This window comes from Tigriopus californicus, chromosome 3 (genome assembly GCF_007210705.1).
Source record: "Tigriopus californicus strain San Diego chromosome 3, Tcal_SD_v2.1, whole genome shotgun sequence".
In the NCBI taxonomy this organism is placed as follows: domain Eukaryota; kingdom Metazoa; phylum Arthropoda; class Copepoda; order Harpacticoida; family Harpacticidae; genus Tigriopus; species Tigriopus californicus.
In genome coordinates, this window is record NC_081442.1 from 2,076,785 (window position 1) to 2,104,404 (window position 27,620).

Genomic DNA, 27,620 nt, shown 5'->3' on the forward strand with positions numbered 1-27,620 from the left:
CTCCGTAAACACCGCATCAGTGGTGTTACTTCCCTACTTGTAGTCAGCTTCCGCCTGCCTTATCCAAGCAAGTCCGTCCACCCGAACCTTTTTTTTTTGATCCCAGACGAAAAAAATGGAGTTGCGAGAGTTCGGTAAGGCACCTGGACGCCGACTACAAACCTAATCTGACTCTTGATCTGTCACATCCATTTTTAATTTGCCTATAGCTACATTCACGTGATGAATTGCGGTAAAAGTGTGAAGAAAAAGGTTTTTCTGTTGGTCTGAACCATCCAGTCTTGGTCGACAAATCTTTTCAAACACTCATAATTATACCAAAAAAAAAGAAATCATGATCCACATAACCAATCCAACTCCTTTTCATGTCAGTGACAATACAGTAAGTATTCTTTTCAGCGTGACGAACTCATACCTCTCATCCCTGCCCTATTTCCTCCCCATTCACCCACCTCTTCCATGTCATATCCACCTATATCTCTTCAAATCCGTCCAACCCTCTCAACTAAGGATAAACGTTATTCTCCACCGATTAGTTGGCGGTGCTCATTTTTAAATTTATGGCAAAATGTTAAAAGGTTTAGATAGAGACTTTAAGGGTTATTATTATCGTGTTAGGTTAGGTTGGGTTAGGTTAGGTAAGGTTAGATTAGGTTTGATTAGGTCAGGTTAAGATTTAAAAAATTAGCACCGCCAACTAATCGGTGGAGAATAACGTTTACCCTCAACTAAGTCTGTCCTTGATCCCTATTCATCTTCAGCGCAATTCCTCGTTCCGATTGGTCACCCTTGGCAGCTCTCTGAACAGATGACTGACTGGACTCGATCTCAGTGTTTCCAGATCCTACTTGTCAAACGGACGGTCTGCCAGACCGACGTAAATCCAGAATCCCAGAGCGCTGCTCTGTCTTGTGTGGGCGTGTGGGCGTGCTGGGGTATCCCAAAGGAAGAAAGAGAGAGCTAGCTAGTCTCTAGAAATCTTACTGTGACCTCCCCCTTCGGGACCTCTGGACCTCTGGAAGCGACTCATGCGACGTGTGTCTCCTCGCTCGAATTCCCCGTTCCTCATGGTTCGTCCATGACATCCCACGCCTAAATCTGGCTGTCCGACACGATGGGTGTGAAAGGAGGCGTGATTGGCGGCCTTCTGGTCTGGCTTATGGGTCTGGGGCCCTTGATTGAGGGCTCGGTGCCTGCCCACTACGGCCAGGATCAGACCCATGAGGCTTGGACCCCCGTGACCTTGGATTGCCACTTGAATACCACGAGTGATGTGGAGCTGTTCCACGAGGATTCGGATCTGGTTTATGTCTGGATGTTGCCGAGTAATGAGATTGTGCTGCATCCGGCCAATTGGTCGGAGGAATTGTTCAAGCCGTGCATTCCCGAGACCTCGTTCATCGTGATGGATGAAGAGCATCTCCAAGTTCTGCCCAATGGCTCCCTCCACATTGATTACTTTGGCTGGGCTGATCGGGGCTACTATCAGTGCTTGTTGTTGGATCGCAATACCAATGAGACCTGGGAGTCCGACAAGTTCTATGTGGCGTTGGTTCATCGATTCAGGAACCATGTGTATTACTTTAGTAACTTGTACGCAGTCACGGCCGCTTTGGGGTTTCTACTCTTGACGTTATCCTTCAAGTTGTTCTATTTTGTGCTTGAAACGTAAGTACAATCGCGAACTTCATTCAATGAGTGGGCTCCGTCCGCTATCAGTGGACGGAGATACAAACAACTAGTTGGCAAATATCACGTACTTTGGAGATTTGTTTTTCTTGGAATTATTAGGGACCAATAATGAGTTCATGCCCTACATTTGAACAGCTGAATCAATCCGCTTGATTTTTCGTGTATTTTTGATTAATGCCACAAGAATTTTTCGCCAATCTCACCTGGCACTTTTTTATAGAGAGATTGGAAAGATATTTCAACCCAATTCTTCGTTCAATCCATCAATATCAAAAATGACCAGCCGAACTTTAGTTGAAAAAAAAACCCTCTCATTTCCAAGAAAGTATTGAGGACATTTTGTGTTTGACTTCTTGGTCCTATCAACTTCTAGTTCTCGAAGTCGTTAGCCACCGAATCTTCATTTTCTCCCTTTCATTCATGCGTTTAAACTTGCCTGCCAATTAATGGACCCTCTGTTCCCCTTCATTTTCAGCTACGGGTGTTGCCTTTGTTGCTGTTGCTGTGAAAACCGTCTCCCACCCAAGGCCAAGAAGATGAAGTCCACTCTGGATTCCATCGAGGCTCACAAAGTTCACCAATTGGATAAGCTGAAGGAAAATTACACTCAACAGGTAATCACCATGGGAAATAATTTCTCATCTCAACGCCTTCTCCTCCTCACATCACGTGTCCTTGCTCCTGACTGTCTCGCCTAAAACCGCCACAGGAAATGTGACTTCTCAGTATTATTGTATCCGTCATTCCAGACCGAATGGATCCGACAGAATTGCGCCTCTCAAATGGAGAGAGTGAGAGACAACTACAAAGGCCAGGTCCAGAACGTCAGAGACATCAAGCATTATGGGTCCACCCAGATTCAAGCGGTGCGAGAGCAGTACTACGAACAGGTATGGCGATCGTGAGCAAGCATGAGGGTAGTACGGTATAGTACATATGTACGGTATTCTTGAGCTGCTTTCAGATGCAACGAATCCGGGATTATTCCTCGGGCCAAATGGACCGGGTTCACGAGAACTACATTTTCCAACGACAACGCCTTCGCAAATTCAGCGCGCAGAACTACTTGAAGGTGCGAGCTACTGGGAAATACACGCAACAAACATTGAATCGGGTCATGGATAACATTCCGCCCTTGTACTTGGATCTCTCCACTTGTCGCCAGGGCATGGGTAATCGCCAGGAGTCGGTTCTTTTTCCACCGGAGTTCATCATCGGTCAACTGGAGATGGACGAGGACGGTTACGCCAAAGAGTTGCCTTTCCGAGATGACATGTCGTTGTATTACACGCCCGTGGGCACGCCTCTCAGAGACTTACCTCCTCCACTCTCGCCTCCTTTCCCCGTTAACATGAAAAGAACCTCTAGTCTGAACGACTCCATCCCCTTGGCCGGAGATGCCTCGGATCAGCCCAACCAAGATCGACCAAAGATGCGCAAGAGCAAAAGCTTCAGTCATTTCTCACCCCTTGTCTGGGTCCCACCCATCTCCTTCGGAAGGAATGGGATCGATCCGAGTCGCAAATACTCCGTACAAGACTACAAATCACAGCCTCCCAAGCAACAACAAGTCACAGCGATTGTAGAGCACATCCCCAAGGATTTTGAGCATCCACGTGATATGCCAAATCCGACTGAGGGCAACCATCCGAAAGGATCAAAGGATGGCGAGTCAGACTCTACGGGCACCACCCACACCGGAGCCAGCAATGACCCACAACCAGGACCAACAAATGGGCTAAATGGGCCAAATAAACCCTCGTCTCCAGGCCGGAAGGACCAAAGCCCAAGCAAGAATGGCCCCATCCAGCTTGGACAACAATCGGACCCCTCACAGAAAGAACCCGCTTTCAAATCTCCCAATGGCTCACTCCAAGCGAACGGTCTTCGAGAATCCCATGCCAACTCCGATGAACTTGACCCTTTGCTAGGAGGTGTGAGGGAAACTTGTTGTTAAAACGGCCCATACACATATCATAATCCCCATAGTTTTTCTGATGATGCTTCCCATGAAGGGAGTTGCACTACTGTTCAATAGCGGACCTTCTGAATGGACACACTTGCTCGACGACACTAATAGAACCACTCGGTATGGTCAACCTCGCTCTTGCCACAAACAAGTTTGAACACATTACAAGCCACATTTCGACATAGATTTGAGTGATGTAGTAGGGTTGTATTATTTTCGAACATCTGAAAGATTTTGGTAAACTTAATTTTCCCACGTAAAATGTATCCTACCGTTTCAAACTTCATCGGTCTATCTTGGGTTTGCTCTTCATGGATATTACGTTTTAAAGGCTTATCGTCGAAACATGTATGCTTTTGCTCATCGACGAGGTGTTGCAAGGGAAGTAGACCTTTTTCTCATTAGAAATGATTGAGTTTTAATATGATCGGTGGTGTTAATGAACCCAAAAATGCCGGATGATGTGCCCAGTGCTCCATACCGTAGAAGCATAAAGCGTACTATCTTGGCATAACTAATGTCGTTAGTGAGCAAGAACGGGCTTGAAAATATCCAAACATCACCCCCCCCACCTCCACCCCCCTCACAATTCCATTTCTTCACCAATATAATGAATGCATTCACACAATGAGACCGATTGCTTGCTCCTCCTTTGATCCCGATTTGTGATACTTTAACCCGATCCTCCCCATCCTTTTCATCCCAATTCAAGTTATCGATGACGATGAGGATTCCGAACACAAAGTTCAGATATTGAAACAGCGGGAAAGACCCACCCTCTGCGAAAAGAAATATGTCAGACTAGCGTGTAATATGGTATTGTACTAGTACTCTCAGTTCAACATTATTATTGAAATAAATTAACTTCCTTGAGTGAATACGTATCCACCTACGATCCGTCTGCGCGTCTCAGTTGAAGAGTTCCAATGGCCAATTTTGACCATCCACTTTTGCTTTGTTGATCGTAAGCAGTAAACAGAAGAGTTCGCCGTATTTGATGAAGTAATGCTTGGTTGGCTTTCATTGTTATCACTGATCTTCAAGAGATACTGAAGCGTCGTATATCTGAACCTCTGACGGGAGAGTTGAGAATTGTGTTTACGCATTGACGCACATGCATTCCCTCCTCAAACAGACGCCTTTTCAGCAAGTTCTTTGTTCTCGGTCTCAAATTATTGGACAGGTTTGAGGGAGAGCTCTATGAAGAAAAATGACACTTGAATATTATTTCGGTTTCGGCATCGCCGCTTCATGAGATTGACGGGATTTGACTTTGGAACACGTTCAGGGGATAATGAATTGGACTTTCACACTTATTGGCAAAAAGTTGAATAAGCCATACCAGTGAAATCTTACTTTCCTGAGTGGAGTGACGCTCCTCTTACTAGAGCTCTAATTTGAGAATGCTTTCCATCAAAACGTCTTGCGTTCTTAAACCACTTTATTGATGATCTAGCAGCTCTTAGATTTAACATTCAAAACTTGGCCAATCATGCCAGAAGATCAATCACCTTGTTTGTTACTGAAATTACGTTTAAAACGGCTATGAAATTCAAACAGAATGATAGCTTTTTCATTATTTACAAGACTTTGAGTTATCGTTCATAGTATATATTCGCCTTTCCATCAGAGATTCAAATTAGATCATGTTTCAGTGTCCTCCTCAAGGGCCAGGTGTTACATGAATCCTCCCATCTTTGTTTTTCTCCTTGATTTGAGAGATATGCAACTGCATTTTTTTGTAATTAGAACGCTTGTTGCATTGTTGCAAATTTGCTTGCGTTTTAAAGGAATTTCACATTGGATAACACACCTTAGCATTTAGAGCCCGCTAAATCCCTTTCCACATATTGCAAAATAATTCACCATATGTAATCACATCATATAAGTGAAGCAGTGAAATTATATTGATCGGATATTCAAAGTAAAAAGTATAATATTTGAGCTAAGGATTTTTCGAATTATTACAAAATCGTTCCGTCTTTTTGTACTTGCATCTATTACTCGATTTTCAATTCTTTACCATTTCACTGAACTTTAACATTCTTAGAATTGCAACTTACTTCTGCCATTTTGGGGGCAATTCGCCCCTTAATCGCCATTTTTGTAGCCCCCCAAAAGCACTGTTACGAGATCTTTAGAACCTTTGCCTGAATTCATTCAAAGAAAGGAATCCTGTCCCAAGCAACATTTAATATTGTAGTTAGCAAGGACACGCACGATGGCTATCCAAATAATCATATCTTTGTAACTCCAATTTCTTGCTTACCTCCCCTTGTTGTTTTCAATATTTATCGAGACTGAAAAAGTGGCTGTTTAAAACTTGCATATTCATTTAGCAAGCAGTGTACGGTTGATATTACTCCATACTTTACATTCCTGAACCCAAAATAAAATGCCATCGTTTTGGCTTCTATCACTTGCAAACTTAATCAGCTTACTTTGAATAACGTCATTGATTGTTGACTCATGTTGTTAGTTCCAGAACTCCATTGTTTGAACTGTTCAATCTTCCTTTGCGCAGTAGGCAAAAGAGTTAAAAATGTGAAAGATGTGGATCTTCAAGACCCTACAAAGAGAATATTCAATCAACTATCAAGACTTCCATTACAGCGAAGTGAGTATTTTTCTTGGCATAAAGGATAAAAGAAGAAGTCAGCCATTACGACTAAAAACGTCAGAAACCACTTGGCACTATTGCCTTTAGCATACAACACGGACTTCTAGAAATGTGGACTGTGAACAAAAGCCAAAATTTCCCATCTCCTAAACTGTTCAGTTTATGCCAAATAAGCGCTTCATATGACCGCAAGATCTGGTTGAATAGATGAACTTGGCCAATTTTGAGCCCAAACCTATGCTTAGGGAACTCAGGAGATATGTCCAAACTTATGTAGTAAGCACTAGATAAATTTCGAATTTTCGGCCTGCTCTTGGTCAGCTACATAAGCTTTTGACAACATAACTTTGAAACGATCAACTTTGCAAGTAAATGACATGAAAATGACCTACCTTCACTTGACGCGGGCTACGTTTCTTATTTTATTACTTTAATTTGAAAAGTGGCTCAGAATTGCTATCACCAAGAGCAGACCAATTTGGCTTTAAGCTTGTTCGCAGTCCATATTTCTAGAAGTCCGTCGTGCATACACACACGTACTGAAGGTGGTTGAAAGCATCGATAGCACTGGCAAAAAAAAGCGTTTCTTTATTTGACTCGTTCACGCAACGATTTCTACTTGCTCAACAGAAAAAGTGTCTTCACCGAACTTGTCACGATCCCAGGGTATTGACTGCAAAGGGAGATTTGTTTCAATTATGGTTTAGTTGGCAAAGCATTTGAAATGTGAAATGAGCTAAGATGAATTACTTATTAACGGGCTAGTTCGAGTTTACGTCACGATTGGTCAGGATTCATTGCCTCATCCACATGGCATTCCTTCAAGTGTCATTAAATGGCTTCATTCTCCTCATACAACTCGCCAATGGTTGAATGGATGTTCTCCTAATGTATCTAGAACCAGGGTTCGTGAGCATCAGGCCATCCTTATTTCCGTAAACTCGCATTTACAATGCGAAATAAGGTAGCAAGTGGATTATCACGCCCATGGAAGCGCTCATCTAATGACAAGTCTTTCTATTATGTTGCAGCTCATATTTCGTTTTAATCACGCACATGCATGCGGATACTAGAGGCTTGTCTTGCTTCTCCTATCCCCTCCGTTTCGTCCTACTTGAAAATCCATCCTATGTATCGCCTATTGTGAATATACTCAACACAGAATAGGGTAGGTCAAGAGAACATTACAACCAATGGATCGAAATCTTGAAATTTTGAATAACTTCTGTCATTTAAAACATGCATGAACTTGCACTTTTCCCCATGCTTCTTCAGCTCAAAAGTGTTCCAATTTCAAAGCAGAGGACTTTCCCTATCATCGCGTCAAATGGTGTTCGATCCCAATTTTAAGATGTTCTTATGAGTTGAATTCAGCTTCATAGCAAAAATTGAGACCATCATCATTGGCCCTCTTTTCTGAAGGACTTCCTTGACCTGTTGAAAGGAGCAAGTTGCATCATAGACATCTGAGGTAAGATTTGCCCCTCATCTCTTCCAATTGCATACGCCAACCTTTTCAGTCAGTTTATTGAGGGATCAACGAAGGTACGTTGTTTAAAATTTTCCCCAAGTTCGAGTGACACTCTTTCAAAGCTTCTGGGCCCCTTCCCCAAACCCTCCAAATTCCAAAGGTTCCACACCAGTGTTGATGGTATTCTAAAGCGAACAGCCCTGAACTCAGGCTTTTGAGATGAGCCGTCGGTCATGCCCTGGATTAGCCACTGCGACAACTAACCCGCACTCCTCCACCTCCTCCATTCCCAGGGAGGTACTATCTATTGTACGTACTCGTATGTCTTCCGAGTATGCCAACAGGCCCGACTGGATGGAGTAGTTGAATTGAACTTGAGCTTGGAGTCCAGGTGTTTGGTGGAACAACCAAGGAAGCAGAGACGGACTAGAACAAGAAGGAGGATCATCATCATCATCACCATAGTCCATGGCTCACAGGTTTTTGGAAGACTCGCCCGAGCTCACACGCACACATGCACCAAACAGCCAAGTTAGTGGTTAAGGACGGAGATCGTCAGGCAGCGCCCTTCGGGCCCCTTCAGCTCCGTTCGTTTGGTTAGGAGGTCCGTACAACTAGCTCCTTCAACCTATTTAGTTGATAAAACGTCGTGATTCATCAACCTATTGCGAAGATCTAAAGTGTGCCAAAATATGTTTTAACGCTTAAAAAATCATTCAAACAGCCATCACCAAGGTAAGCACGTGTTTGCAATCGTCAAGGGTATTCCTTAAGAATCGTATTGCAGTTAAAAAAAGCGTGGTGCAAATTCGTACATTGATATGACTTGGATTGAATATCTTTGAATGAGAGTCTTAACAAAATTATCCTGGTTTTTCATATCACTATGGAATTTTTGGACTCGCCAGGAACGGAAGGGTTTGATGAAATATGTAACTTTGACGTACCGTATTATTCATTTATTTACCACAACGAGTTATTTTTAGTCCTGTTTTGCTCGTATATTGAATCAATATTTCAGAAGTGATCAATTTCCATGAGTCTTCAATGCTACTTGACGGAAAAGAAGATGCCATTTTTGCAAGATTCTTATGACATTCTCCCAGAATAACCATTTAACTATTTCCTACCATGGACCAGGTCGATGATTAATGGATCTATTTCCTAGGCTAATGGCATCCACTGAACTGTCCGAACCACTTGCTCATGATCTGCAGTCTTAGAACTGGAATGGATTCGATTGTACCTTCCTAACTGTAAAACAGATCAAGTCCGGAAAAATAATGAATTTTCATGGTTGAATGAAGGGTTGAAACTAATTGTAATTTTAGTTTTGTATACATAAATGAAGGAAGCCATTTCTCAGGCGCCAGCGAACCCAATTATGTGTGGTTTGGACCAAATGAATTTGCCATTTAAAGATAAATTCTTGAGATAGCAAGTAGCATCATCATGAAAAAAACAACAAAGCAGTTGAATGTCAGGCATTGCGGGATTACGGGCTAAATCGACAAGATTGCCCTTGTGGTTTAGTTTATTGTTAAAAGTGCACCTTCGTCACTCAATGAAACGGCAGGAGAATCCAAGGCTCATTTTTTTATGCCATGATTTGAAACAAGATTTGAGCCTAGGTGAGAAATATGGCATAAATTGAAAATATCTGATGCATTCAAAGTCATTGACTGACATCAATTCCACACCCCTTCTTAGGTGATGCCAAAATCTGAGACCGGACGGATTTTAGCTCAAGCCAAGAAAAACCTAGGGTCATGAACGATGATTAGTGGGTAAAGATGAGATGTCATGCCTTCGTGGAGTTTTTGTTCCTCATGAAACGCCAACCATGAAAACATGTTGTCGGCCCCCTCGCACTCAAGTACATTGAACAATTGAATTTAATTTCATGATTAAGTATAAGTACAATAGGGTTAGAGATGAGCTTTAGAATAAGACCATGACATTCAGTTGAGAGGGCTAAAAGTCAGAGAAAATTGGATTCACGTCCAGAATAGACTCAACAAAGTGGCTTCACCCTCTCAATGACGTTTCGACCACATTGGTTGGTTCAAAGTAGTTCACAAGTTCACATTCCTAATATGACTCTGCTTCACCTGTTCACAGTCTCAAAGCGTTGAGAATGACCCATATCGATAACGGGAAATTGACCCATTTTAGTTTTTCCCTCGAACATCTTGGTCTTCCTAAAAAAATCATGCAATGATGATGAGGATATCCAGACGAGGTAATTTTGGGCAAGCCTCTTCTTCCGTAGGAAATTGGGAGAAACTCGAAATTTGTCGCCGTGTAGTCGGGCATTCAAGGTATTGAAATGTTCGTTTTTTATTGTTCTTCCCATTCCACCTGTGGCAATTGGTGTGGGACGAACTTCTATTTTCTCCTCATATGCCAGGGCTGCCATAGATTTGAATAGGCCAGGCTCCATCTCACTTGTCACAAGATGGAGGACTTCGTCTTGACGGAAACACATCACAGCGTTTTGTTCTGAAGAGGACATCAAAATCTTACAGCTCAAGGAACCTTTCACGACCCTCATTTTATTGCGTCTGAAAGGGAACCCTGCCTTGAGTTAAAAACCAACCGGTATATTCGAGAAAGGAAAGAAAACCCATTGCATTCCTCCCAAGTGTAGGTCATGCCCACGTCTTTGCGTTGGTGTTGCTTTGAGTTTTGGGCCAGGAGAGCTTCAGTCCATAACAAGAACCTGAAAGGCTGACCTGAGGCCCAATCCAGCCTGATTGGACTCAGGAAGAAAACGTCGAAAACGAGTTGCCTCACAAGCGTCCTTGTCTCAAGCCAAACCAGAGCCCAGTCTTTAAAAGCCAATCTCAGATCGAAAAAAGATTCAACTTATGTTGTACAGTACGTACGACCTTTTCTGGAGCGCAGATTCACTCCTTCGCTTTACAAATTTGGGCTCAGATCTCGTGATAAGAGTGAGTGCCCAACGATCAAAGAAAGGTTAATCAAAATTTGATTGGAAATGAATGAATTCGCATCCTAATCAAAGCATTATATGCAGTTATCCATGTGGAATTGTTTAAGAAACATTTTTTGAGGCTAAATTATGTCTTATTTTTATTGAATCTTGGTGGGAGTCTATAGCAATCCATCACGTATTTTGGGGTGTTTCCTCGTTCCTTTAAGAGGTACGAGTAGTTTTGAATACGTACACCAAAGCTTGGCTATTGACCAACTACGGACTCATTGGGTTGTGTAAGGATTGCCAGCTGATGTTGCTTACGATTCCTTTGTATTATATTTTCAGACAAGGAAATATTGTTGGAATTCGGTCCATATCCTCATCATTACCTTATGGAGTCTAGTAACCAACGTCATGCGGTATTCCCTCGTAGGAGTTGATAACAACGACACAATCCGTATGAGACAAAAGAAGTGATTGCAACAAATTCACCGCTTCAGCATCTCCTACTGTGCTTGTTGCCTGAGAGCAAAAAAAACGACAGAACTATTCTCAAGGACGTGCTCAATCCAAACAGTGGACGTAAAGTACGCGCCATGAACATTTTGTTGAGTGCGTTCCTCTTTTTGGGGACAAGTGTTCCTTTCAGCCATGAATACTCCATGGGAGCACCGGACAGTGCATGTATCCGGATGCAACCAGGCCATACCTTTGATCCTCAAACCAGTGAACCTCCGGTTATGCTCACGCTCGAAAAGGATCAAGTGGCCCCGGGTGGTTCCATCAGGCTAAAGTTAGAAGGGCTGAGCGGAGGATCCTTTAAAGGATTCATTATTCAGGCCCGTCAGGTTGGCAATGAGGACAATCAAGTTGGTTCCTTCGAGACCGAGCAGGCCAGCTACATGACTTGTGGCCGAGGAATTCATAACTCGTTAACGCATCAATCCAGCGCTGATAAACAGAGCGTGGAAGCCCTTTGGAAGGCACCACAGGATTTTGAGGGAGAAGTGGTCTTCCGTTACTCGGCTGTGGTGGCCTATGACAAATATTGGGTCCGCATGGAAACGCCACAAGTTCGTGTAACCAGATCAGCTCCTCAAGAGACTACGGAAGCCTCTGAATCTCCGGTCTTTGTTGATGGAATCCAATTTCCAGAGGAGGATCAGCCCACTGAAACCTCCTCATCAACTTCTTTTACAAACTTTGATTCTGGTTTGGAGGACGCTTCACAGAGCAGTGAATCAGAATCCTCAAGAGATACGTTGTTCTCGACTACCGCCACCACTACCACTACCACCACCACAACAACTACAACCACCACCCCGGAATTGACAACCGAAACTTCGAGCCTCGAAAGTGATAACCCAATTTTCATTGGCTGTGGAAGTTCCAAATCGTGCTTCGGAATCCCTCAAGATTGCATTAACACCGGAGGTTGCCAAGCAGTGGTCTCCTACGAGCCTTCGGGAACCGATTGGCTTTTCAAAGTGACCGGAAAGTCAGATGGTTATATCGCTGTGGGTCTTTCCTCTGACGAACGCATGGGTGACGATCTCACTACTGCTTGTTACTACGACCAAGGTCTTGGTGAGATTCAAATTCAATCTGGAGTGAACAATGGATATAGCAACGAAGTCCTCACTCCACCCCAATTCGCCATACATGACTTTAAAGGGAGCTATGAGGATGGATACATTTCGTGCGAGTATAAGAGACCCTCCACTGTGGAAGTCCCAAAATTGGTCAGAACGTTGGATTTGGGCAAGGACAAGTTTGTGATCTTCTTGGCCGAAGGAGGGTTTGGAAGTGGACAAATCTTCAAGCATCGCTCTAAGGATAAATCAGCCGAGCCGCAAGCTTTGGGCATAGTGTCCAATCTCGAGGCACACTCCAAGCTCTTCATTAAGCTTCATGGATCATTTATGATTGGAGCCTGGATTTTGTCGGCATCAATTGGTATCATCTTGGCAAGATACTTCAAGCAAACGTGGTTAGGTAGTAAATGCTGCAAGGTCGATCAGTGGTTTATCTGGCACAGGTTCTGCATGCTCACTACCTGGGGTCTAACCATTGCGGGATTCATCTTGATCTTCCTGGAATTGGACGGATGGACTGAGATTCCCATATCGGATAATCCTCATGCAGTCCTCGGATGCATCACAACGGGTCTCTGCTTCATGCAACCTCTCATCGCTCTACTCAGATGTCACCCCGAGCACAAACAGAGGCCCATCTTCAACTGGATTCATTGGTTCATTGGTAATGCGGCTCAACTGGTGGGTATTGTTGCTATCTTCTTCGCAGTGGAACTTGACAAAGCTCAGCTCCCAAAGGAAACTGATTACCTCTTGGCAGCCTTCGTGGCTTTCCACTTTTTGATGCACGTGATCTTGTCCATCTTAATGTGCACATCCGATATGAGGAAGGAAAAGCAAGGATATTCAGCTTATCCAATGCGAAGTCTTAACGGCAAAGGCTATCCGGATTATGACGAGGTGAAACGAGACGCTCCGGGTGGAGGCATCAGAAAATTCTTCTTAGTGATCTACATTTTGGTCGATTGCGTCTTGGCAACTGCCCTGATCCTTTTGGTTGTTTATGCACCAATTCGACCCACTTTGGAGGACATCGGAATTCTAAGACCCCAGTGAAAACTCTTTTATCACTTGGTTTGGCATGCCATACACATCAAGTGATGGAACGCTTCCATGCCGGCAAACAAATATCTTCATGGCAATGGCATTTGAACAAAAACTTGAAATGAGTGTGAAAACTGATGACTCGTGACATCGCTAGTGGTCATTTCAAGAAACCTGTGGTGCAACCGAATAAGGAAGGCCTAGAAACTCGCACAATTGTGGTATCACGCATTGTAAATCTTCAAGTGAGCTCCTGACTAAAACATATTTGTACCATATTGACTGAGATGTAGTTACAGTCTTATCTAATGAACATAAATTTATTAAACACTATATGCGAGATATAATATTATCTGTGATGAATAAAATTTTACAACTCCAGTAGAGACTCGTGGATTATTTTTCCGATAGATGTCAGCACTAAAATACGAAATCGGCGGAGCAACAGAGACACCTATTTTCAGGGGTTATACAAGCAGTTTCCAAAACAAATCCAAGTCTTGGGCAGTTTTAACAAATTCGTGATGTGGACCACCAAGCACTTTCCCTCATTACTAATCAATTCATGTCTCATTCGAGAACAACGACAGTTCCACGCAGTTGTTTGTTATCATGCTAAATTCCTTGACGTGAGGCAGAAAAAATACGACAAATATTTCAAGGTATTGGGCATTCAAACTGATAGCACTCAAGAGCTGGTTCGGCAAAGATATATTCAACTCGTAAAACAGTTCCATCCAGACACTGGAAAAGATGCGTGCATGGAAAAGTTTTTAGAGGTGGATCAGGTAAGTCATTTATTGACTGTAAATTGGAGCAAACCTTCAAAGCACATTTTTTTAGGCCTACAAGCAGCTACAAATTAAGTTTATGGAAGATCAAGGCGAGGACAAAAGTTACCTGAGTGAATGGGATACTTTTACTCACGAACACTCCGAGGACAAAGAAGAGGAAAAGCCTTACGACCATCCCGACATTAGGCATACTGCTCCTCAACACAGGTGATTTTCCGGAAGGTACACTTAAGGAATGTCTTCAATATAAAAACTTTTTTCTTCTTCTTATTTTAGACAATATCTAGATAATGAAGGGTTTGGTTTTGGCACTCCCGGGCAAAGGCAACGCCAATATCAGAAGATCAGGGCCATGAAGGCCGCCGATTCAGTGCTTCAACATCGAGTGGACAAGCTCAGCTCCAAATACGAGACCGCATTGGCCACTCAAGAGAGGGCTCAGACCAAGAAACACATGACTCAGAATGCCATGGAACGCCTGGTGGAAGATCTGATCACAGAGTCCATGTCAAAGGGTGAATTTGATAATCTCCAGGGAAGTGGAAAGCCCCTCAGACATAGGCTCGATTTTAACCCTTACATGGATTTCACTGCCCACAAAATGAATGAAATATTAGTCGAGGGCGGGTTTGCACCGGAATGGATTATGCTGAAGAAAGACATAGCATTAGAAAAAACCAATATACAAGAGCTTCTGACCAAGAAACGGTCAATGCTTGGTCGATATCCCCTTTGTGATGAAGAACAGCGACAATGGGACGAAATCTGCATGAGGATAAAAAACGATGAAGTGAAGCAACTGAATAATAATATAAATAGGTACAATCTAATTGTACCAATGCTCAACGGCCAAATGTTTCATCTGAATTTTGAGGCCGAGGCTCAAAGGATATTGCAAACTTGCATGTGCTTAGAGGATGTTCGGAAGTTGGCCGATGAGCAAAGAAAAGTCGACTTGGGAGACACGACGCCAGTGACAAGTGAACCTTTCTTTCAAAAGCTAATAAGGCTATTAAGCTCTTATAGGAAAAACCTACACCGTTCTTCTTGACATACCGTATGGATACCATTTTGATCGGATATCATGATATTAAACAAAGCTCTCGTTCTCACGCAATGATTAGCACTTAAATCTCTCAACTTACGCAAATTGCTATACCTTATTCAGACTGGAATCATTCAGGCTAGTTTCAGTACGTCCAACATCTTGATCTTATCTACCTTTTACATTCCTAAATTGAATGTTAAGGCTGCTCTTGCGAATTGACAGACTTTTAGATGTTGGAAATAAAAAGGCGAACAATCTAAAAAAAAATCCAAACGAAATTATTTGCACCCACTTTTGCGGTCATCATAAAACGACTTCCCATTCTCCCACCACTATCAGTGTGAGGGCCCTTCAGTTCTGATTATTTACAGGTAGTTGCCCATCATCCAAGAGGACTTCTTACAGTCTCTCTCCACCTAGAATAACCTCTCTTACGAGTTCTCAAAAGCACCCCACTGCACTAGATTTCTGGTCGCTTCTGGCTTCAGTTGGCTCTCATGGTTGTGGTATCGTGATTGAGCACAGGTGCGCCCATCCTGCCCAGGGTCGTTATGAAGACAACCCGCTTCCACTTGGCACTAACAACAACCTGGTTCTCCGAGTCTTCCTCGAGTACTTTGGATATTTTAGACCGGTCACTCAAGAAGGACCTATCTGAGCAACAGGCTGAATGAAAGTGCTGCTGATATGGGAAGTTTGAGGCCAAAACTTTCCACCCAAATTCTCTAAAATACGCCATATGAACAGGTTTTTGCTCTATGTCGAAGATGCTTTGTTTGCGTTAAAAAATTGAACTTTGAAACCATTACAAACTGGGGATGAACTCGTTGTTTTGTTAGGGACAAAGCTAAGGAATTGGCAAATAGTGGCAACACTCAAGTAAGGTGCTCGAACCAAGGAGCGTTTGGCTGCACCCGGAGAAACAAGTTGTGGTTGTGGGTATCCCAAATGTTTGTCAAAGGTGCTCATTCAGTTCATCTATCAAATTAAGTGCAATTTTAGACAGAACACACAAACAAGTCTGTAGTGCAATGATGTGAAAACAAACTTCACTCCATGGAACTAAAAATATTCTCTTGTCTGGGCTCATAGGGTAAGATGCCTTTCTAATTACATAGCAGCGCGTAATGCTTGTTCGTTTTGAAGAGGGTTTCTGCCTAGCAATTGTATATTCAATGTACGAAGAAGCATTATCATAAACACTGTTTACTGTTTTATACTTTAACGGCAACACAAACCTCCGGGATCGATTGCGATGATTAAAACAGGATCATCGAAATCATAAAAACAACAACTTATCTTTCAAAACTATTTTCCAATCAATTTGCATTAAATGACTTTGATTAACAAAGACTGATATCCTGATATACATACTTTTTTTTCAGAAAATCATGAAATAGTAGATTTTCGACATTGGGATGTCAACAGCAATTAAGATGCATCAGAAAGTGGCTTGCCCAAAAAAGTTTTTAGCTTCCTTAATCACGATTTGTTGTGGTAACAAGTTACCAAATTCTGAGGGTTTTGTAGGCTAGCATGTTGCTTTTTTTGATCGAAGAGTCAAAATTGCAAGGCGGGGATAGATGAGGGTGGCAAAAGGTAGCGAATTTGGTTCGCTATTCGACAATGGTATGGAACAATTGAACTTGTGCAAAGTAGAAAAAGAATGTACTAGTCTTACTCTACCCTCTACGCAGAGTTGCGTAGGACGTTCTCCTCCAGAATGAATTTTTGATAATATTTCATTTTCTACATCCAATTGATTATTTTTGAATTCGTAATAATTTGTTTCTCTTAGTTTAGTTAAGTAATTGATCGCAACGATGCAAATAATAATGCTTCCCCTGGACATGGACAAACACAAGGACAGAGTACGTTCAAAACGAAAGAACCATATTAAATGAGTATTTACATACATTTTCCATTTATTGGCAAGCAACTCTAACATGCTAAAAATGCCACAATTAATGGAAATTAAAAGAAAACCACATACAGCCCAGTCGACTACCATTTTGTACTCTTTGGAGTTATTTTAAAACGATACTTGTTATCCTTTGCAAATCCTTGACATTTCCGTCCAATCTCATTCTCGGGAAAAGGCTGACTGTTGAACAATGGGATTATAAGCAGGATTATCGCCTAATAAAGGTATTCAGCTAACTAATTCCTCCCAGTCATACCTGCCCCCAGTCAAACGTTGCTCGTTCTTGGGACTAACATGTTCTCGAGTTTCCCAAGCCTGCGTGTGTGCCAATCCTATCTTTAAGAAGGATGGAGGGGGTTGATTTTGTTCTGTTCTCCCACCAAACTGCAGTCTCAGCCTGTTGTTATACCAAACAAACTTCAGAACAAACGCCACCCCTCACCCCAACCCTCTTGTCCTTTCCCCTCGCCTTTTGGGAGCACACACTCCCTTGAATATTTTTATTGTCCATCCAGGCTATAAAGAAGCATTATTTCGCAGGGTGAAGCAGGTACAATTCGTGCAACTCGTTACAAATTTACCGTCATCGGGTTCGCCATGACTCATGCATTTACGGTATCTTACTAGTTTAGGCTAGTCAAGTTTCTTTTTTAATAAGCTTTAAGTGGCCTCTAAGATTGGTCGTCGATTTAGCAACACCATGTGAGATTGCATTGATTGTAATGAGTTGTATTGTGAAGTAGGAGGGAGCTTTTTAGCTCGGTGTGCGTCCCTTCGGCTCAGAAAGGCTGCTCGTTGGCGGAGAATGGAAATCACTTTGGGATGTGGAAGCGTCACTCAGTTGTTAAATGGTTTCCATGGCATACAAAGTGTCAAGCCTCGATTCTGTGTAGTATACGTACGTAGAGCGATGAGTGGTTGCATCTGCTCGAGGGCATATTGTACGTAGCATCGACGAAAAGCGTCATTCAGTCGACTTTTGGCGCATGTTGAAGTGATCCGTGCTCTTGCTGTAGTGGTTGTGTTTTTTTTGTTATTTCAATGAAAGCTGTCTCTTGAAGTAATCCTTTAAAGTGCGAAATGGTTTTGGTTACGAACTACTCCAATGGTAAGGCCTAGTTTGATATTCACAAAAAGTGGACAGATGGAAGCCGTACGAGATTGTCCTCGTTACGCGACCTTAAATACACCATTCAAATATTGTGCTTTTGAAATCAGCCTACCCTGTGATGATGATTATTCATGTCGATCAAGAACTGATTTTTTATGCTTGACCGTCAAATCAAGAAGGTTTCTCTCACACATTTCAGGTTTGGAGCGTTTCTCAAAGCGGATCAACTCGTTGCCAAATGATTACTACATGATGAGGTAAGGCATTATTCATTTTTTTGTCGAGGGTTTTAGTCTTTTTAGTGCGGAAAAGGAGCAGATGTATCGTTGGTTACTTCAACTGACATGAAGTTCCGGTGGTTGGAATTTTTATCGTTTTATCTAAAAACTCGAAGGAAGCACTTCTAAGGTGGGGTTACGATCAAAGAGATGGCTGGGTAGAATTTTTCTGCAGTCGCTGCTTTTACTGTTCTTTGCATTTGTGGATCATTTATCAGTTGTCATCATGTCCGATTTTGTTAAGAAGAAAAAAATCGACCGTGTGACAAGGCTCAAAAGGAAATTCAGACCGTTTGCTGTATCAATAGAAACCAATAAAAACGTTGTCCACCTAAATGAGCCCTTGATGACCAAGAATTTTCTAACTCAATTGAAATGAAGTGACCATTTATTGTTAACCTTGCTGTCACAATTGAGGTCTGGTTTTTCTGTTTTTGAATAGGTTCCAAAGTCCAAACTGATAATTACGGAGGTATTTTTTGGGCTGAGAATATTCCAATTCACCCGTCTTCTCTAAAATTGTCTTTTTTATTGGCCACTTGGGATCATTGATGAAATAATTTGAATGGACACGCCTCCAGTCCATGTTATTGTGGTTTGAAACTTGACCCCGTTCTTGATCATTTGGCCGCTTTCTCTCTGCTGAACTACCAGGGTCTTAACATTCCACAATATGGGAAGCAACTTCCAAAATAACATTGAAACGTCTCAATGATAAGACTGATTAGTTTACCTTAAACGATTCAAGATCGGATTAAGAAGAGATCAAACTCGTTAAAGTGTATGTGTCTCATCATACCATATTGCTCGAATATCTCCTCTAACAATCTCTCTGTTGGACTAAGGGCCCCGTACGAAACGAAGGGAGGTTTGGAAAATCTGAGGATGAGGGGTAAAAGTGACCACTAGGATGATGAAGAAAATGATGTGGATGAAAGTGGTCCCCCCGATCTCACTGATGATTTAATAATAGGGGTGGCTTCGCCTTTGAAGTCCTCGTTTTAGGATGAAGTTATCAACTTAAAAAACTGCCGTCAACGAGCGGTTCCGAAAAAATTTTCGACGTCACAGCGTTACGAAGTCACGTGTTTGTGTGTTGATGATTGAGACATTTCATTGGGAATGGAGGATGCCCACTTGATTGATTTGAAGAGTCCAGCTGCCAAACCAAACTTCTGAAAAATTGTGTACATTCTCAATAATCATGTCTTCGTAAGTGGAGCCAAGAATCTGAGGAAATGCCATCGCCAGACTTCTGAACATGGAGAAAAATGCCAAGCACCCGCGAGTGCCAATGAATCTTGTTGCCTCCAAACTTGCCAGACCAGCAAAGGGCGCAAATGAAGGTGCTATTTCTTCTGTAATTGTGGTTCCTGGTTCACTAGCTATGGCTTCATGAATGGGATTGTTGGTCTACCATAGACCAAATCAATTGTACTCCCTTTCAAATCTTAGCTTTGGAGAATCATGATTAATCAAGAAAGCGTCTTTTGAAATCGCTTCTCATCTGCTGTTGTGTATCTTTGTGCTAACAGAACATTTTTATTATTTATTTAAGATCGATGTCTTCAGCTTTTGTTGCTGGGATATTTCATGTTTGGTGATTTGAGCTTGTAAAACCTACCATTCAGTCCCTTCAAATAGTTTCAACCATACGACTGACTAGTTTCTGTATGAATGCTTCAGTCATAATATAATATCTTAACCATTTCTCCATATTTAGATAAGCGACAGCTTATTTAATGCGCATTTTGTCCAACTAATCATTGGCAAGGCAGCTTGTTCGATTTTTAAGCTCAATTAAACGTTGTTTGCATTCGATTGGTTTCGATTCAGCTCGAGGTTTAAAACGGATTTTTCCTGGAGGCCATGGTTGGCAATTGGTTGAGGCATCCCTCAATCTCTCTTTCTCTGAGCACTGTCTCTCGTTGGTCGTGCGTCTGGTGGGTTGTTCCTCGGACCTGATTAGATCTGAATATCGGTAATCTATTCTATTCTTCACAAAAGCGACCCAGCATGGCTCTTGGAGGGCTTCCACATCTTCAATAGGCCTTTCAGAGCCCCGAAAGGGATTGCAAGAAAGGGCGACAAAAAACGACTTAGGGTAATTTTCCAAAAGATGAATTGCGTATTGATTGCAAAGTCTCTCGAGTCAGGGCCCGGACAAGAAACCAGTGCTAGAAACGAGATGGATCACGCTAATTCACTTTCGTATGCTCTATAATTCCCGAGCCTCGTTGGTGGGCCCACCCAAGCAAATCCGCGGCAAGGCCGCATATTTGGAATCTGACCGATTTCCTCATATTTAAGAATTCCAAGCTCATGGCTTGACTTTTGGGATTGGAAGTGGCTCGTCATGGAACTTGCAAGAGTGATGACTCCCATTTATTTTGTTCATGGTGAAATCAATCAATTTTCATCTGGAATGAATCGATAAAATTAGTTCCATCGACTTGTCATCGCAAGAGCCAAAATAGCCCCAAAAGGTGTCCAGAACAACTTCCTCAAAATAGTACATCGCTTCAGAAGCATCAATCACGAGTATCATCATTCGCGAAAGGGCAAGATTTGTCTTCCTTCAAAATGGTATTGCCCTAACGTTTTGCTTCCTAGAGCACCGCCACCAACGTATTGTGAGTAAAATACAGTATACGACTCCGGAATTGAAGACGAATTCCTCGTCAAACCGGGTCATGCGATTGGTTTTTAATCATATCAAATCTGGTAGTAGAATGAATGCAATGCGCAAACGTCTCCTAAATTTAGAATCTCCATGATCAATCGGCATGCGCGCATCCCAATCTTGAACTAACCTTGCTGACTGACTGACTGACTGAGTGACTGCTGGCTGGTTACTTGGTTGGCTGGCTTTGCGGTCTTGAGCTGCCATTGTTGGTACCAGTCCATTCTCCTCACATACGTACATACTCGTACACGAAGCCAGAAGATGGAAGAGGTTTTCCTGGAAGCCTCCAAGTCCAGAAATCCGCCGGCGCACTCTGAGCGAGTCAGTCGCTAAAAGTGTATTAACTAGAGAGGATGTGTTGGCTTTGAGCTCCCAATGTCTCAAGCAGGTGCCTTTCTTTCTCTCTCGGATTTTGTTGAAAGAGTGAATGAGTAGTGAGTGAGTTGGTGAATAAGTGCAGTTCTCTTTGTTGTGTGCCATTTCTAGCCGAGGGAAAGAAGATCTCCGCTTGAACGACAACATTATTGTGATTATTGCCGAAGAGATTTAGAGAAGAAGAGAGAACTCGGTGAAGTGCTACAATTGGATGATTCGTTGTGATGATGTAGTTTTGAAGGCAATCCAATCGTTTTCTTACCTTCAGTGACTTTGAATTGGCCAACGCCTTCTCCCGGTTTCTATTCAATACGGTTTGATCTCTTACTCTGCATTTGCTCTCAATGTTCCAAGTGAATAGCGAAAGGGGTTGATTGCTCTGCCAGTATTCACTTCCAAGTCATAGAGATCCTGAGAGAAAAAGTTCACGGGCCGATTGTTTTCACAATCGCTGAGTTCCTTGTAATCACCCGAGAGAGTCCAATGACAATTGTAAAAACCAACATGTTTAACACATCTGTTAGGCGATTCATTTCATTATTAAAGCACATCAGAGTTAATGACCCATTTGAAAAAGCTGGTTCAGTCAGTGCCCAGTTGCCCAGTTCCATTGTTAAAAATCATCATCCCTCATCTCATGAGGGTGCTTGCTACAAGGAGTATTATCATCAGATATGCACGACTTGTGATGCCTTGAAATGATGACATTCTCGAACAAAAGGTTTCAATTGGCAACCATTTTCTGGTTCGCGACCTTATGCATCTTCTTAGGTCGCATTGGAAGCCATTGTCTACTGATGTAGATAACCATTGGCATCCTAGGCGTTTCAAAGACCTTATAGCTTGAGATCATGATACTCATGCATTTGAACTGGGCTCAGTTGGAAGCGGTGTTGTACTGGTTTTGCTAAGCCTCGGGAGGTTTGTTATTATTTATTTTACGTGGTTCGAACGTGACTGTTGAGATGAGATCAGTTTGAATGAGCATTAGCTACACATGTAGTCCACTGGTAAGGCAATCTCCCTTGGAGCATGTCCAATTATGTTTGTGAGCTCGATACAAAGCCAGCTCCTCAATTTGAGTCTTGGAGAAAATTGGAGCTTGCTCCAAATTCCAAATTTGTCTTGATTCAGCCTCACAATTAGTGCCGGGAAAGTTTGGTTTGAGAGCACGGAGTAGATTGAAAATGTAGCCCCCATTACATGCCCCGTAAAACTTGATTCCTCACGCAATCACAATCGTAATGACGAGTCCTTTGAGCCCTTTCTTAAAGAGCTCTTGGAGCTCGTAGACCTTAACACGTCAATCTTATTCCCAATGTTCAAATCATGACTGGCCTTCCGATAAGTCTTGGACTGTCGAGATGTGCTCAATAGCAATTATCTTGTCTCGCCGAATTTTCTTGAGCTCCCATTTCTGAACACATCGAAATTTCACAAATTTTGTGTACCATCTACATGGACTGCTCAGTGCACTCACACCAAGGGGACCCCAACGATAAAGTTCAGCTGGCCATGACTTGCTTCTGTCAGATTTGGACAAGCAAATCCCATCATCTGGTGATGGTAGCAGAGCTCGCGGACAAAGTACTTGGAGTGCTGGAAGAATAACTTTTTCGGCTGAATACAGGGTTCTCCCACAATATATCTGCGTCCTCCATTCCCTCTTTTTGCAGGCTTGCTGGGGGTATTGTTTATCATTTATTGCTGCAAAATGTCTTTGGAGGTATTTTTGCCATTCAAACTGAATTGATGAATCATAATTGGTAAAAGAAAGCCATGTAATGTATAGCATGGACTCGGCCAATAATCTTTGACAATTAGTCAAGTTGCCCCACTATTGCGTCAAGAACAGCTACGATTGAAGGTCACACTTCAAAATTAATGAAAAATAAAAAAATCACAATGTTGCAAATTGTTTGCTCACGCCATTTTCCGTGGGTAGTTGATACACATGCCAACAGCCCAAGAAGAAAAGTCGTAATCCATAAGCTAAGAGACGCTTATTACCGATGACGCCCTTGAATACATTTTTACATAATATGTAGAGATACGATGTATTTATCAACCATAGGTTAGAACTGCCGCTTTTTTTTGCCTCATCTTGATCGTCAATACATGGGTCTTGGTCAGTAGTCAAGTGAGTGGCCCTGTAATAAATGTTCGGGACAAGGGCTTCCCCTCCCCAAAAGCGAGTGCAGTGCAGTATTTGAGTAGGAGATCTCTCTCTTTATATCTAGGTTTGAGGCTCAACAATGCAAAGCGACGAGAGGACGAATGAAGGCAGTCCGTCAGTCAGTTCGTCAGTAAGCCGACCGAATGGGTCTCTTTTCTTCGGGAGAAATCTTCAGAACTCTTTTTGGGGAACCTGTTTTTAAAGAGACACTCTTGTGTAGGATTGCATTGAGGATTGAGGAATGGAGGAAGGCAAATCGGCAGTGTTTTGCTTCCTTGGTTGGTTCGATTACGTTTTATTGAATGGATCCGAGTCGAATCGTGGTCCTCGTCGAAGAGGTGACTCGCATCTGCTTTTCACCTTGTATTCAGTTTTAAATGGGTCAGTTGTTGTTCCCTTCTCGTGTCAGAATGGTGTGGATGGGAAAACGATGAAAGATCAAGAAGCCCTTGGAGGTAGATTTTCACATGTGTTCACATACGGCGGGGATGATAACACGAACATGAAATGCAATTTCAGAGATCTGAACGACGATGAAAAGCGTTCGTTCGTTCGTTCGTTGGTTCGTTCGTTGGTTCTCTCTCATCTCATTTTTCTCCTTGTCCAAGAGAGTCCAGTCCCAAAACTTGGATGAACAGGAAGTTTTCATCAAACCATGATTGTCCCGCATCTTGACTTCATTCAAAATGAGTCCAAAAAACATGGGGGAGGATTTCACAAATCGATTTCACACCCACACATTTGCAAACTCATCATTGGGTATTCCGCTTTGATTGACTTGTCATGGGCGATAAATGAAGTCTGAAATATGGAAATGCCAAATTGGTTTGAGATTCGAGCCTCTTGCACAGGGTCTCTGACTTCCAAGTTCATCTTGGCTGCATAAAAGTCTATCTTGATCACAGAGGCGGTAAAAGGGGCTTGCATTTTGAGCGACCCTGTTTTATTTCTAAATCTGACATGGATCGAAGTGGGCGTGTCTTTTGACGGATCCATTAATTCCCTTGGAATCTGCGGAGGAGAAGTGCTTCGAGTGGATTTATCAATGATTAATGAAATCAATCCCTGGTTATACGTATAAGCACTTACGTACGTGACTTTGAACTGGAGCAAAAAATGTTTTAAAACCCCGATCCAAATCTGCGCATCGTTCCAAAATCGACAAAATGGGAGTTCACTTCGAGTCGGTGGGTCATTAAGATAATGGAGTCAATTTACCAAATCGAGGGGAATTATTTTGAGCCGAGGTTCATTGGTTCGAGACCTCCATGTGCATGTGAAATGACCATTCCACTCTTGAGAGCCAAAAAGAGCCAGCCCTGTTTCCCACATCTGGCCAGAACAATTGGCGGCCAACTATTGTTAAAAACCGATCCATTCATTATTGCTTTTTAATTGAGTGACAATTTTCTCGCCTGGAAAACTGATGAACGGGAACTACTTTCGCATGCATCATTGACACCGGCTCAAAACTGGTTAGGTCCAGGAGCACTTCCATGTGGTACTACTAATCGGGCTTCTCGCTCGTGTATGCATGAGATGATTCATTTCCTGCCCTCTCATCTGGTCCTGAAAATGGATGCTCATTTCTTATCTTGGCCAGGTGTAATGAGAACCTGTCCCCTTTGTCCGAAGAATAATGGCTTCCTTGATTTCCCTGCCCATTCCGCTTTGCGAAGCATGGCTTTATCTGGGAGTGTGCAATACAATGCAGGACGGCATTATTATAACTGTTTTTTGATATGCATCTCTATTTTTGGGCCCTATCTCTCCTTCAAATAACTTGCAAGACTTGGATCCTCACGTTTATGACATGCCTAAAGGGCCAACATGAGGTTGGATTTGATTGCGAATAAAGACGTGAAGAAGGAAGTGGAGCAACTCGTGCAATTTCCTGCGCCAATTTTTGCATTTTCAACTCTTAACATTTTTTGACCCTGAAGGCCCCCATCATGACCCACGAATTGTAGAGAGAGAGAATAATAAGGAAGAAGGTGTGAATTGAGGAAGGAGCATGAATATCAGATTACCAACCCGCGAAATGTGAGCCATAAATAATCCCCAGAACACACGGACAAGGTCCCCCCCCCCAAATACGGCATCACTTGATATTCGCCGATAAATCTTGGCAAACTTTTGCTCATTGCCTAAAATTTTACGACCTTTTTTTTCGGCAGACTTTCTCCCTCATAACTTGCATTTCTGAAATTGACCAATATTTTCACATCGTTGTTTCGTTTCAAGCGAGAAGAACCCAAAGATAATCAATTGTTAAGGCATGTAGATTACGGCACATGGAATGCATAGGAGGGTAATCATCACCTGAAGTGATGCCAAATACGGATGCATTGGACATAGAGGAGGAGACTCACGGTCCAATCTTCCGCCGCACTCCACAAGAGGTGGATGGAGGTTGTTGCAATTCGATAAATTTGAACGATAAATAGAGGCTTAACACTCACTTATTCGGATGACACGAAAGTTATTTAAAGTGCCGAGAGCTTGGTTGGACAATCGTAAATTCTTTGCACGAGGAAGATACATGTTCATGCAATTGAATGAGGAATATAGTGTCATCAGAATGACCTGTCTACTTTTTGGGTACGATAAGAGCGCTCATTATCTGTAGCTTGAAGCCGTTTGCATTGAAGAAATTGCAATTATAAAAGTCATGAAAAATATATTTCCGACGAGATTAATCGGTTGATGAGCATCATTTTTGCAATCCTTAATGCCTTGGTCATGTGAGTTTTGCCAACCTTAATGCGAGGATAATTGGCTATTGATAAATGTAGTGAGTGGACGATCCAATCCAATTGAATGAGCCCATATTTCAATCTCCTAGGCTTTACAATTATTTCAGGTTGTAACTTTAATGAGCTAACTCGTTTGATTTATAGATTTCATGAATTTTCAACCTCACAAAATATGGCCATTGCATCTTTGGTGGGAACTATCTACACAAATGAGTTTGAATCACAGACCTTGAATTAGCACCAGAAGATCCCAAAATGTCGCAACTCATTCGAGTCAAAGTCAAGTCAGGTAGATAATGAGGCGGGCATGCAAATGCGCAGAGATGCATCGAAGAATTTCACCAATTGACATTCATCTGTCATCCTCGCGTCTCACCCTATTTAGAATGGGAAAACTGCCTTTAGAAACACCCTCGGTGGTGCTGACTTAATGTTAGTGTTATTGGCGCCCTTTTAGCTCACGAGAGAGGCTGCGAGTCGATTGGCGTCTGACTGAATGGCTGCAATTCAGCGACGTGAAATAAGTGCGTCAAGTTTGCGTAAATTACCGATAAAAACATGGGCAAGAGACGACGCTGTATTGTACCATATTCAAATAAGAGTTCAAGATCTTTCTACGCTTTTTCGACCTTCATCAAAGATCTGATTAAGAGAGAAAAAGCTTTGACAGTCCTGCTATTGCTACGATACGCTTGGTTTGTGGTTTCCCTTTAACTGGAATGGAGTACAAAGAAGAAAATGATTCATTTCCACTCCCAATAGTCCATTAGTTAAGCATCTTTTCTTGTGACTTCTCGGTGAGCGAGCCGCAAACCTGATAATAGCTCGGTTGAATTCCCATCTAAGATTAAGTTCATCTGGACCACCACCAGCGCCATCATCGTCATCAACAACGTCATCAACAATCGCATCAGCATGCCAATCCCAGGGCAATGCTGATCAATGAATGGAAAAATAGAGCATTTTCTAGCCACGTTCTGGGATGTCTCTTACCAGGTGTTGGTTGGTCATGCTGCTGTCTTATTGAAGGCGATGTCGAAAGCGTGAAATTGAAGGGCTCGGAATGGCCATCTTTTCGATCATTGTATTGTATACATGGAGGCTTGGAATACTGGGAAGCTCCTTCCTTTATCCGTTCAT

General features: G+C 42.5%; 4 protein-coding genes across 8 annotated transcripts in view; all 4 read left to right on the forward strand.

Moving 5' to 3' along the window:
* Positions 1-852: 852 nt before the first annotated feature.
* On the forward strand, positions 853-4,539 carry LOC131877417 (uncharacterized). The gene is made up of 4 exons (XM_059223073.1): positions 853-1,668; positions 2,168-2,306; positions 2,442-2,582; positions 2,657-4,539. The coding sequence occupies exons 1-4, from the start codon at positions 1,115-1,117 to the stop codon at positions 3,647-3,649; spliced, it is 1,827 nt and encodes a 608-aa protein (XP_059079056.1). The 5' UTR covers positions 853-1,114; the 3' UTR covers positions 3,650-4,539.
* A 1,641-nt stretch (positions 4,540-6,180) lies between these two features.
* LOC131877415 (putative ferric-chelate reductase 1 homolog) lies at positions 6,181-13,716 on the forward strand. 5 transcript variants are annotated; one of them, XM_059223069.1, is made up of 3 exons: positions 6,181-6,278; positions 7,313-7,752; positions 11,039-13,716. In XM_059223069.1, the coding sequence occupies exon 3, from the start codon at positions 11,290-11,292 to the stop codon at positions 13,342-13,344; it is 2,055 nt and encodes a 684-aa protein (XP_059079052.1). In that variant the 5' UTR covers positions 6,181-6,278; positions 7,313-7,752; positions 11,039-11,289; the 3' UTR covers positions 13,345-13,716. The 5 variants fall into 5 exon arrangements, with proteins under 5 accessions (XP_059079052.1, XP_059079053.1, XP_059079051.1 ...); XM_059223070.1 differs by lacking the exon at positions 6,181-6,278 and having other exon boundaries at positions 7,064-7,449; positions 7,557-7,752; XM_059223068.1 differs by lacking the exon at positions 6,181-6,278 and adding an exon at positions 7,064-7,245.
* Positions 13,717-13,782: 66 nt separating this feature from the next.
* On the forward strand, positions 13,783-15,243 carry LOC131877418 (dnaJ homolog subfamily C member 28-like). The gene is made up of 3 exons (XM_059223074.1): positions 13,783-14,120; positions 14,176-14,333; positions 14,403-15,243. Exons 1-3 carry the CDS (start codon positions 13,857-13,859, stop codon positions 15,175-15,177), a joined length of 1,197 nt encoding a protein of 398 aa, XP_059079057.1. The 5' UTR covers positions 13,783-13,856; the 3' UTR covers positions 15,178-15,243.
* An 848-nt stretch (positions 15,244-16,091) lies between these two features.
* The window catches only part of LOC131878582 (uncharacterized), a 50,237-nt gene continuing 38,708 nt past the window's right edge, over positions 16,092-27,620 (forward strand). Inside the window, exons 1-2 of the mRNA XM_059224610.1 lie at positions 16,092-16,267; positions 18,409-18,466. Coding sequence (XP_059080593.1) covers positions 18,459-18,466 — 8 coding nt within the window. The 5' untranslated portion in view covers positions 16,092-16,267; positions 18,409-18,458. The remainder of the gene's footprint in view (positions 16,268-18,408; positions 18,467-27,620) is intronic.